This window comes from Meriones unguiculatus, chromosome 10 (assembly GCF_030254825.1).
Source record: "Meriones unguiculatus strain TT.TT164.6M chromosome 10, Bangor_MerUng_6.1, whole genome shotgun sequence".
In the NCBI taxonomy this organism is placed as follows: domain Eukaryota; kingdom Metazoa; phylum Chordata; class Mammalia; order Rodentia; family Muridae; genus Meriones; species Meriones unguiculatus.
The window spans coordinates 121,127,151-121,140,640 of NC_083358.1; the positions used below are offsets into that span (position 1 = coordinate 121,127,151).

The window sequence follows — 13,490 nt, forward strand, 5'->3', positions numbered from 1 at the left end:
AGTCAGTTTCAGAGGTCAAATACATGGAGGGAAGGAGACAGCAATACTTCACTTTGTAAGCAGTCTGTGAAGAGGGAATATTTTAATCAATTTACCCCACTGCCTGATCCAGTGACAGATGTAGCTAACCAGGCATTGCACTCCCCCTTAAGCCTGTTTGCTCATGATGGCCTGTTAGTGACTCTAGTCACATGTGCAAAAACACAATAATAGCATAATTTGAAAATCTTAGGAAAGTTTAATGGCGACATGGTTACAGATGGTAGACATACAATTCAAAGGTTTCCCATCTTGATTTTATGATCCCTTCACTAGCTCTAGCTTTTTTTCAATTCTGTCTTCCAAAGCTCTTAGAGAATACCATCCTAGATCAAAGTCCATCAATTTATTTTAATAAATATGTACAAATTCTAACAGCTTTGTTATATTCACTTGAGAAATTTTAATTAAGTTTGTGGTGTTTCAAAAGTCTGAAAATGCTTAAAAACTGAAGTAAAAAGATCACTGACCCTAGTGCATTTCTTGAATGATTTGTTTTCTTAGCTTGCTGGACTGGTTTGTGGTTTTATCATCAAATTGCATACAAGTTTGCATGACCCTGACTTCCTGCAGCAGCTTCACACAGTGGGCCTGATAGTGCAGTATGAAGGACTGCTAAGCACCTACAGTAAGTACTGCATGGGCTCAGACTGAGAGCTTATTGCCATTTGCCGTGATAATACCTCAGGTTTTCAGATCCAAATAAACAGTGAACCTTCTCTGTGCCAAGTATTACAGGAACAAGGCAGCTTCTAAATTTCGTACTCATTTCCATTGGCATTTCCTTTGGATTCACATTATGTTTTGAAATTAGAATTGTGGATTATTACTGAGTGGACTCTTGAGCGGCAATGTGGATTTTTTTTTTAAATATAGAGACCCAATGACAACATTGGCTGCATTGGTTGAATTTTAAACACACAGCAGCCTTATGTCTACTATTGTGCTGTTCAATATGTGAGCCCCATAAGTTTATGGAGAGCTCTACATGCATCTAGCAACGGGTCCCAGACATTAACATGAGATTTCAAAGACTAACAAAGATAGCATTTTGTATTAGATATTAAGAAGTTTATATTGCTTTACATCTGAATCTGTAATATGTATATGTTGGGATTCTATACAATATATTATTAAAATCAGTGTTGCTTTGTTTCATCTTATTCTTTTAAAGACATGAATACCAGAAAATGTGCAGTTATATATGTAACTCACATTCTATTAATATTGGATTGTGCTAATCTAGAATATATTATGTCTCCAGGATATATTTTTCAGTGTGGAAGATGAGATTAGCATTAGATAATTGATCAATTGATGAAATAATCATTGCAGCTTTCTCTATTCTTAAAAACAAAAATGAAAAAAGAAAAAAAAATCAAATAACAGTCCTGTCAATAAAAATATGTCTAAATGATACTTTGCTTCAAAACAGGCTTGGAAATCTCTTTCTAGCCTTCCAACAAAGGTGAGCATTCTGCTTCCCTCACAGGGAATATTGGCTTCTGGAATCCATTGAAACCATTCTTATTTTACTGATGAAGAACCTCTCAGCTGACAGGGAAACTGCTGAATGGACTCACTGAGAAACTCATTCACTAAACTCCCAGAAAAAGAATTGCAGCCGGGAGGCACCACAGCAAGCGGCATTTTATTTTAATAGTCTTTTAGTAACAAAGTAACCTTCTCCCATGTAGGTGATGAAATTGGAATGCTGGAGGACATGGCTGTCGGCATTTCAGATTTGAGGAAAGTTGCATTTAAAATCACTGAAGCCACGTCCAATGATGTCCTGCCTATTCTCACAGGAAGGCGGTGAGTGGTGCCTTGTCACCCACACAGTGTTTTCTGGGCAAGTTTCCTAGGATAGCTCAAGGTCTGTTTGGGGATTTTTTTCTCTTTTGTCTTCTTCTTTCTTGGGGTGAGAAATAAATGCAGATTGCATGATATGAGGAGGTCTTGGAAATCTCGTTGCAGTCTCATGAGTGTTTGTAAAATGGTCATGAGGTTAAACATGATCATGCTTGTGAAAGATAAGAAACCTTAGCAGCAGTGACCTACTTCTCTTCATTAGTGTCTAGTCCAAAGCTCCGGGTGTTTTTACTTTTGCGGGAATTGCTCAGCTAATAGCTTCATAATTCTTCAGATGACTTGAAATTAAATTCAGTTAAAAGCAGCAACATGTTAGGAAGGATATATTCTTGAGTCGGGTGCATACTTCACCATTTTTCTTAATTATTTTTGACAATTCACTTTCAGAATTGTGAGATTTCCGAGAAGGGTTTTAAATAAAAAGCTTCCAAGGTCAGAATATGACAAGTAAAGTAATAGAAATAATAATTTTAAAAATGATGGTGTGTTAATAAGACTTCTAATAGAAGAATTATACTATATAAAAAGTTGTTTCAATCAGAAGTCATCCAGATTTTAATTGATCTGATGTTAGCACGTGTAAGTACTATGTGAAGTTACTTGGATTTTTAAATAGTGTTAGGTCACAATGTATATGTGTGTTAGAGAAAGATGGAGAAGAGACAAAGTGAACATACAATAATTATTTAGAGTTATGTATTAAAGATGCATACAAAATAGCCAGTTTCTCACGTGTAGTTGAAGGATAACTCTGGCACATAACAAAAGAAAATATAGCCCCATGAAAGAAATGTCTCATCTGGATGGATATCAATGAATCCTTTGCTATTCATTGAATGAAAATTTTTCACAAACACACCTGGAAATAGAACAGCTGTGTATATTATTCTGAAGTTTATTATCAAATGTTACAAGCTGGTACTTCCTTCAAAATTCATGGAGAAGTTTACCAGGCCATTTGAGCTTAAAGAAAAGGGTGTTCTTGCTGAAGACTCTTCAAGCTGCATTTTGTATTCAGAACTTATTGAAGAAGTGCATCATTCCAGAAAAAAAATAAAAAGCCTCTGGATAAATCCCCTCTGCTATAATGAGAGTCATCTCAAATAGCTCTTTTGTCTGGAAGGAAGCTTAGTTGGTAGAGCACTTGAATACTAGGCTCAGCAACCTTGGTTTGCTCCTCAGCCCAGCAGAAAACTGGGCCTAGGTTCCACCCTCGGCACTGTGTGCATATGTGTGTCTGTGTGCCTGAGCATGTGTGTTTGTATGTGTATCTTTGTGTATGTGTCTGTGTTTCTGTATGTCACTTTTCTTCAGCTGTGATAAAATGTTCCTACATAGAACTGGTAACATGTTGGGAAAGATAAGGCTTATCTTGTTTTACAGTTCCAGAGAATAGGCATTCCATCATGGCAAGGAAGGCACTGTAGTCATTTAATCTGCACAGGAGGCACAGAGAGAACCAAAATTGGGACCCATGATAACCTCTTCAAGCCTAGCTCCAGGAACCCATTTCCTTCAGCCAGGCTTCTAAGGGTTCTATAACCTCCCAGACAGCACTACCAACTGGGAACCAGGTTCAAAAATACATGAGCCTGTGGGGTCACTTCTCAATGAAACTAACACACACACATGCTTATGTGTATGTGTGCGCAGGCACACACATACACACCTTTAAAGGAAATCACCAAGAACTTGAAAATACAAGCCACAAACTGAGAGAAAACAAATACAAATCATATATTTTTGAAGTCCTTATTCTCAAAATATATTAAGGCATCTCAAATCTCAATAATGAGTGAGGTAAATCAGAAGCAGAAAGACACACATGGTATGTACTCACTTATAAGTGAATATTAGCCATGTAATATAGGATAAACACACTAAAATTGATAGTCCTAAAGAAACTAAACAAAAAGGAGGACATGAGGGAAGATGCTTAATGCTCATTCAGAAAGGCAAATAGTATAGACATGAGAAGTGGGAAAGACTGGGAACAGAGGCCTACCACAGAAGGCCTCTGAAAGAATCTATCCAGAAGGGGATCGAAACAGATGCTAAGACTCATAGCCAAATGTAGTTCATGACTCTACCCATCAGGGTATCAAAGCAGATAATGAGAATCATAGCCAAACTTTGGGCAGACTGCAGGGAATCTTATGGAAAAAGAAAAGAGAGAAAGCCTGGAAGGAGCAGGAGCTCTACAAGGAGACCAAAAAATCTGGGCCCAGGGGATCCTGCAGAGACTGATACTCCAACCAAGGACCATGCATGGAGAGGACTTAGACCTCTGCTCAGACATAGCTCATAGGCTGCTCAGTTTCCAAATGGGTTTCCTAGTAAGGGGAACAGAGGTTGTCTCTAACATGGACTCAGTGGCTGGCTCTTTGATCAACCCCTCTGGGGGTTGCAGCCTTGCCAGGCCACAGAGGAAGATGATGCAGCCAGTAGTGATGAGACCTGATAGGCTAGGGTCAGATAGAAGGAGAGGAAGACCTCCCCTATTGGTAGACTATGGGAGGGGCATGGAGTGAAAAGACAAAGGAGGGTAGAACTAGGAGGAGATGAGGGAGGATGCTACAACCAGGATACAAAGTGAATAAATTGTAATTATTAATTAATTAATAAGGTTTAAATTTAAAAATTGACAAAAATTAAATGGAGATAAATGATAAAAGAGGTATATGAAATCATACTCAGTATTTCTAGTTAGTAGAAGAAGTAAACTACCAATTTATAATATTTTACTCATAATAGAATCATCAACCTTACAAATTCAGGTAATAACTAATTTGCTAAAGATGAAGATACTCTGGGAATTTCCTACATTGCTGGCACGAAAACAAATAGAGTACCCTAACTGGTTATCAAACACTAAGTGGTGAGCCCTGAAATTTTATACATACAAGCAGCATTAAAAGGACTGAACCAGTTGTATTTGTATAATTTTATACGTGCATGCACACACACACATACATAAATCAAGAAAAAGTGCCATTAATTTTAGAAGTAGTTATGAGGATATGAGAGCTTAGAGGGAGGAAAGGAAAAAAGGAAGGAGGAAATGATGTAATCATATTTTAACTAAAATTAAAGAAAATAGTTAACCAACTTCTTTAAAAATCTAATACAAACTTACACTATGATTCTTAAGCATATACCCAAGAGGAAATGAAGCATTTGCCAACTCCAGAAGCTTTTACCTAAATATTGATCATGAGACTGTTCACAGAAAACTGTGCATAATCTGTCCACTCATGAATGCATAGGAAAAATGTGCCATGGTGTACGGATACTCTAAAACATGGTTTAGCAGTGCACACTACCAACGCATGCAGCAACATGTGTGACTTGTCAACTGACTCATTTTTGTCTTAATATTCCTGTAACAATTGAAATAAATATCAGTCTATTAGAAATGCACCAAGAACAAATAAACAAAGAAAATTACAATGACCACCTTTGGAGGGTGCTGCCAATGTCCCTGACTGCAGGCTCAAGAAAAACAAAACAAAACAAAACAAAGCAAAACCCAACAAATATGAGTCCATGATCAATAGTGTTTAGCAAAATGTTTTACAGGAAAATTTGGAAGGACTGTCAAAAGGAGATTCATTATTTGTCCTGTTCTTTTCCCGATGTATGGATTAGGACCCCACGTACTCCATCTGCTTCTGAAAGTATATGAATTTCTCTAGTTCTTAGGATCAACCCTTTACTTGTCTACACTCATCTTTCCTGCATCAAGTTCAAAGAGCTGTTTCAACTGAGTTCATTTTATGAATCCTAAATTTCCAACATTGTATAGTTAGAATCATTTTAAGGAAATTTTCCAATGAAAATGTTTGTTAACATAAAATTTTCAAAAGAATCATAAACACCAAATATGAAATTTAATGCAAATAGTTTAATTATATATTCAGTAATTAAATTATTTTATTTCCACTTGGCCATCAAAAACAGGGAAGGTTCATCCATCTGACTCAACCCAGAGTAATATTTTGAGCTAGTCCTGATCCTTATGACAATGTACCTCAAAAGAAGTCTCCCAAGGGAGGACTGGCATATCTGGACTCATCATCTGAGCTAAAGTGGTCTTTTGAGAAGGGAAGGTGTGGCTGTGGGCAACTCTATGGTGCAGAGCCTCTGAATGTGACTGTCACATCTCTGTACTCCAGGGGCAGGGACACTCTATAAACATGAAGTATACCAACTCATGGACAATGGCCTCTGTCCTCTAGTTAACCCACCTCCCAAAACATCACCACTCTCTGGTGACCAACCAAAACACCATAGTTTTATAATGGGGCAGTTCACACTTTATTCGTAACAATTTTATTTACTGATTTGTTTGTTAAGCCTCATTATATTTAAAAAAATATCATCACTAGTGCTTGTCATGCCTTTAGCACCTGCAACCCCTTCAGTGCCTAAAAGGTGCCTCTCCCTCACACTGGAGCCACCTACATTCTCTAGCACCCTATCCCTCAGGGCACACTTACACACACACCCATGCATACACGCTTGCTCGCACTTCTCCTTCTGCACCTGCAGACTTTCCTCCCACCTTAATAGTGGGAGATTTCAACACCGCACTCTCGCCAAGGGACAGATCATCTAGACAGAAGCCAAATAGGGAAACAAAGGCACTTACAGAGGCCCTTATTCAAATGGACCTAATAGATGTCTACGGAACTTTTCACCCAAACTCAAAAGAGTATACCTTTTCAGCACCTCATTGAACCTTCTCCAAAATAGACCATATAGTTAGTCACAAAGCAAGCCTCAACAGATACAAGAAGATTGAAATAATCTTTTGTAATCTATCTGACCACCATGGACTAAAGCTGGACCTCAACAACAATGGAAATAGCAAAAAGCCTACACGTACATGGAAACTGAACAACTTGCTATTCAATGACAGCTGGGTTAAGGAAGACATAAAGAAAAAAATTAAGGACTTCCTAGAATTCAATGAAAATGAAGGTACAACATACCCAAATTTATGGGAAACATTGAAAGCAGTGCTCAGAGAAAAATGCATAGCACTAAGTACCTTCAAGAAGAAATATGTAGCATCACATACAAGCAACTTAATGGCCCAACTGAAAGCCCTAGGGGAATAAAAGAAGCAGATGCACCCAAGTGGAGCAGACGGCTGGGAATAATCAAACTCAGGGGTGAAATCAATCAATTGGAAACAAATAAAACTATTCAAATAATCAAGGAAACCAAGAGCTGGTTCTTTGATAAAATCAACAAGAGTCACAAACCTTTAGCCAAACTAACTAAAAAGCAGAGAGAAACTATCCAAATCATCAAAATCAGAAATGAAAAGGAGACATAACTACACACACTGAGGAAATCCAAACAATCATTAGGTCATACTACAAAAGCCTATATTATACAATATTTGAAAATCTAAATGAAATGGACAATTTTCTTGATAGATTCCATCTACCAAAATTAAGTCAAGATCAGGTAAAAAGATTGAATAGCCCTATACCCCCCAACAGTATCCCTTTCAAAAAAAAGCCCTGGGCCAGATGGTTTCAGTGCAGAATTCTACCAGACCTTCAAAGAAGTGCTAACTCCAATTACCTTCAAACTATTCCACAAAATAGAAACAGAAGGAACATTACCAAAGTCATTCTATGAAGCCACAGTCACATTGATACCAAAATCCTACAAAGACCCAACAAGAAAAGAGAACTTCAGACCTATCTCTTATGAACATTGATGCAAAAATACTCAATAAAATACTTGCAAATTGGATCCAAGAACACATCAAACATATCATCCACCATAACCAAGTAGGCTTCATCCCAGGCATGCAAGGGTGGTTCAATATACGGAAATCCATCAATGTAATCCACCAAATATACAAAATGAAGGGGAAAAACCACATGATCATCTCCTTAGATGTCAAAAAAGCATTTGACAAAATCCAACACTCATTCATGTTTAAAGTCTTGGAGAGATCTGGGATACAAGGCACATACTTAAATATAGTAAAGGCAATATACAGCAAACTTATATCAACACCAAACTCAATGGAAGGAAACTTAAATCAATTGCACTGAAATCATAGACAAGGCAAGGCTGCCCACTCTTTCCATATGTCTTCAACATAGTACTTGAAGTCCTAGCCAGAGCAATAAGACAACTAAAGGACATCAAGGGGATACAAATAGGAAAGGAAGATGTCAAAGTTTCACTATTCGCAGATGATATGATAGTATATATGAGTGACCCCCAAAATTCAACCACAGAACTCCTTCAGCTGATAAACGCCTTCAATAAAGTGGCTGGATACAAAATTAACTAAACAAAAACCAGAAGTCTACCTGTATACCCAAGACAAAAGGGCTGAGAAAGAAATTAGGGAAGCAAGACCCTTCACAAAAGCCACTAATAACATATGTGACTTGAACCAAGCAGGTGAAAGACTTGTTTGAAAACAACTTCAAGTCTCTGAAGAAAGAAATTGAAGAAGATATCAGAAGATGGAAAGATCTCCCATGCTCATGGATCATTAGGATTAACATAGTGAAAATGGCCATTCTGCCAAAAGCAATATACAGATTCAGTACAATTTCCATCAAAATACCAACACAATTCTTTACAGACCGTGAGATAAAAATTATCAACTTTATATGGAAAAACAACAAACCAGAATTTCCAAAATAATCCTGTACAACAACAGATCATCTAGAAGTAGCTCCATCCCTGATCTAAAGCTGTATGACAGAGCAATAGTAATAAAAACTGCATCATATTGGCATAGAAGCAGAAAGGTGGAGCAATGGAACCAAATAGAAGACCCAGAAATAAACCCACACACCAATGAATACTTGATTTTTGACAAAGAAGCCAAAAGCATTCAATGGAAAAAAGTCAGCATCTTCAACAAATGGTGCTGGTCCAACTGGATGTCTACATGCAGAAAAATGAAAATAGATCCACATTTATCACCCTGCACAAAACTAAAGTCTAAAAGTGGATAAAAAAAACCTCAACATAAAACCAGATACACTAAATGGTTTAGAAGAAAAAGTGAGGAAGAGCCTAGAACTCATTGGCACAGGAGACAACTTCCTGAACAGATCACCAACAGTATAGGCTCTAAGATCAACAATCAATAAATGGGACCTCATGAAACTGAAAAGCTTCTGTAAAGCAAAGGACACTGTTGTCAGAACAAAACAACAGCCTACAGACTGGGAAAGGATCTTCACCAACTCTATATATGACATAGGGCTGATATCCAGAACATAAAAATAACTAAACAAGTTAAAGGGCAATAAATGAAGCAATCCAATTAAAAAAAAATGGGATATGGAACTAAACAGAGAATTCTCTGTAAAAGAATGGTAGAGAAACACTTAAAGAGATGCTCAATGTCCTTAGCCATCAGAGAGATGCAAATTAAATGTCCCTGAGTATTCACCTGACACCCATCAGAATGGCTAAGATAAAAAACTCAAGTGACAACACATGCTACAGAGGATGTGGAGAAAGGGGAACCCTCCTCCATTGCTGGTGGGAATGCAAACTTGTACAATCACTTTGGAAATCAATCTGGCACTTTCTCAGACAATTAGGAATAGTGCTTCCTCAAGATCCAGCTATAGCACTCCTAAACATATATCCAAAAGATGCTCAAGTATACAACAAGGACATTTGCTCAACCAAGTTTTTAGCAGCTTTATTCATAATAAAGCTTTATTCTTAATAGCCAGAACCTGGAAACAACCCAGATGTCAATCAACGGGGGAGTGGATACAGAAATTGTGGTACTTTTACACAATGGAATACTACTCAGCAATTAAAAACAAGGAAATCACGAAATTTTCAGGCAATTGGTGGGATCTAGAAAAGATCATCTTGAGTGAGTTATCCCAGGAGCAGAAAGACAAACATGGTATCTACTCACTTATAAGTGGATACTAGACCTATAAGATAGGATAAACATACTTAAATCTGTACACCTAAAGAAGATAAACAAGAAAGAGGACCCGGAGTAAGATGATCAATCCTCACTTAGAAAGACAAATGGGATGGACATTAGAAGTAGGAGAAAACAAGCAACAGGACAGATGCCTACCGCAGAGGGCATCTGAAAGACTCTACCTAGCAGTGTATCAAAGCAGATGCTGAGACTCATAACCTAACCTTTTGCAGAGTGCAGGGAATCATATGAAAGAAGGGGAAGTTAGTTTGACTTGGAGAGGACAGGAGCTCCACAAGGACCAAATATATCAGGACACAGGGGTCTTATATGAGACTGTTTCTCCAACCAAGGACCATGTATGGATATAACCTAGAACCCCTGCTCAGATGTATCCCATGGTAGGTCAGTATCCACGTGGGTTTTCCTAGTAAGAGGAATAAGGACTATTTCTGACATGAACTCAATGGCTGGTTCTTTGATCCCCCCCCACCCTCCAGGGAGGAGCAGCCTTGCTAGGCCACAGAGGAGGACATTGCAGCTAGTCCTGAAGATACCTGACAAGCTAGGATGAGATAGAAGGGGAATAGAACCTCCCCTAACAGTGGACTTGGAAAGGGGCAGGGAGGAGAAGAGGGGAGAAGAGGGAGGGAGGGTGGCATTGAAAGGGAATGAGGGAGGGGGCTACAGCTGTGATTAATAACCTTTGATTAATATAAAAAATAAAAATTATAAAACTATCATTATATTAATTTTCCATATTTGGAAAACTAATCTGGTCCTATTCACAAGGGAAAACAGACTTGACACTACCAATGTGCTTGGCCAGGGGTCTTCAAAAATGGGCTAAATAGCCTCCCTTTCCTACAGAATTCAGAGAAATGCTGAGAATGTAGATATACCACCATTGTACATGTCACACATTTAACAATGAAGCAGCTGTTCATTCCTTCAGTTAGTGAACATAGATAGAAAGCACATAGCCTACAAAAGCCCAAGTGCTGTATTCCCACCTGTCTGCTGATGGTTTCCTCCCAGTGAACCACAAGCAAAGCAAATCAGTCTCCTTCCTCTGTTCTTTGCTGTCTGCAGTGAACACTATGTGGTGGAGGTCAAGCTTCCGGCTACAGAGTTCCAGTCTCTCCCTCTGCAGATTAAAGAAGGCCAGTTGCTTCACGTGTTCCCTGTTCTGTTTAATGTTGGAATCAATGAGCAACAGACTCTGGCTGACAGGTAAGCTTCCTGAAATAGATGCTGCTCAGTGGCCCTTTGTCTCTTCTTAGTGTATACAAAGAAATACTGCATTTGTGCTTATAGAATTTAGACATGATTAATGCCCTGCCAGGTTGCTTCTTTTAACAAGGCAAAGTACGCATATGAAGGAATCATGCCCCATATTGAATTTAAATGTGTGAAAACCATGAGAAGTATATTGATGCCAGTAGCAAAATATATACATAGCCTGTGGGTGTCGCCTAGAGAGGGGCCTTAGACTCAGCCGTTTACAGACTTTTAAAGGGCTAGTTAGAATTTCCAAGGACAAATTAGCCTATAGACTAGACTAGATTTTATGGTCTTTGTCATTCTAACTGCACTATAGTTACTTTATTTTGAAAGCATTCGTCTTTATTTATCGCCCTTGTAAATGAAAAAAAAAAGTATCTTTTAATTACCTGTAAACTGTACAAGAGTGACAGGATTTAAGATTAAAATAAAGACAAAATTGTAGAATAAGAGGAAATGCTGAGGGAAGCAGGAAAGCTGGTTTGCTTAGCACTCTGATACAATACACTATTGATTCATGCAAATCATTTCCCCTCTGTTATTTGATCCCTATTTTTCTGATTTGGAATTTTCTTCTTCTTCTGGCAATGCTTGCATGTGAGATATAGTACAAAAATTGTACAGCATTTTATTTCATATTTATCCCAAATCATATATTTTATATGGCCATTCTTTGATAAATACATGCTAATTGTATTAACAGCTTTAACTAGCATAAAGATAGAAGACTAGACAACTTAAAAGACTAAAATTTATTTCTCACAGTTAAAAGACTGAGAAATACATTAGCCAGTTTCAGGGTATTGGTTTTTGGTAAACTCTCCACATACTCACATGACCTCTACTTTACATATATATAAGAGAAGGGCAGAGAAATTTGGCATCTTATCTTCTAAGGACACTAATCCTATGAGGTCATAGCTCAGTCTTCTGTCATAATCTAACCTCAGTTACTTTTTTCAGAGGCCACAGCAGTAAATATAGACACAGTGGAGCTTATGGTTTCCACACATGAGTTGTGTAAGAGCACAAACCTTTAGTCCAATATTCCTTCGGGTGCTTATACCATCTGGCAAAGTCAGAGAACTCTAAAGAAACTCTCTTGTGTATTTTCTGGATACTGTAACTAAAGATGTTGAAGAGACCAAACTTGTGAAGAAAGACTGTGATTCCAGCATAGGCACCTTCTGTAGGGAAGTGGTTCTCAACCTGTAGGTCACATCCCCTCTGAAAGTTGCCTATCAGATACCCCACATATCAGATATTTATAGTACAATTCAGAACGGTAGCAAAATTAAAATTATGAAGTAGCAACAAAATAAATTTATGTTTGGGGACACCACAACATGATGAATGGTATTAAAGGGTCACAGCATGCAGAAGGTTAAGAACCACTGTTGGAGGGGAAGCCGCCTTTCACTGGTGTGGAAGGAGGGCTCGGGATTCAGCAAGGTGGCCTAGAAAGTAAGACAGTATAGTCAGAGGAGATAACGTGGGGGGAAGTCTCATAGGCATTATAATGCTTAGTAAGCAAGAATGGTCTGAAAAGTGTCTTCTCAAACATTACATAGAAGCAAGATGCCGCACTAATGGGAATAGACTTGCTTCTCTAGAGAGATGAGAAATACTTAAGTTTAGTGACTTGATCTGATGAAATACGTGACAGATTAACTTTTCTAACTCTTAACTTACTGCACAGTGGACTGCCTGATACACAGCTGACATTAATAAACATTTGCTGATTGGAGTAATGTTCTAAGGATATGTTAAATGATAGGTGGAAAAGGGAAGAGAGGATGGAGGCACATCACTGAAGTATCTGGAAATCTTTATGAGAGGAATTACCTGGCAGGAAGGTCAGAAATTTGAAAACAGTAGTGAGTAATAGATAAAGTAGAGGCAAGAGAGAGACCCCTAGTGCTACTTAGATTTCCAATCTGAATTTCTGGCAGAAGTTGGAAGCAGGTTTAGAAATAATCAATAGAAGAAAATGATTTAATTTTGTGGCTTAGAAGGAAATAGTAAATCTCACTTGGCACCTAGGGAAAATAGTTACAGATTTGATTGGAGGTACATATTGGAAGCATCCTTTTATAGAGAGACAAACTTTAAGTATATAACTGCAACATACTCAATGGAATACAGGTCCCAACTTTGTGATGAGGGAGAAGGGCGTGGGCACACAGCTGCAGGACCCACCCTGAATGTGTTCAGAGACGACGTGCTCTCTAGGAGGCTACGGGGCTAAACCTGTGTACTCATTAGTTGTCAGAGGGCAGGAGGACATCTAGTTAAAGGAAAAGGGTAGGCTGTATTAATTTGTGGTACTGTTTTATATCCCATAAAT

General features: G+C 38.1%; 1 protein-coding gene across 11 annotated transcripts in view; it reads left to right on the plus strand.

Annotated features, from left to right (window-relative positions):
• Inpp4b (inositol polyphosphate-4-phosphatase type II B) overlaps nt 1-13,490 on the plus strand; it is a 796,958-nt gene that overhangs the window by 705,226 nt on the left and 78,242 nt on the right. For all 11 annotated transcript variants that reach the window (XM_060393235.1, XM_060393232.1, XM_060393233.1 and 8 more), the window contains 3 exons: nt 544-667; nt 1,737-1,854; nt 10,952-11,092. In XM_060393235.1, coding sequence (XP_060249218.1) covers nt 544-667; nt 1,737-1,854; nt 10,952-11,092 — 383 coding nt within the window. The remainder of the gene's footprint in view (nt 1-543; nt 668-1,736; nt 1,855-10,951; nt 11,093-13,490) is intronic.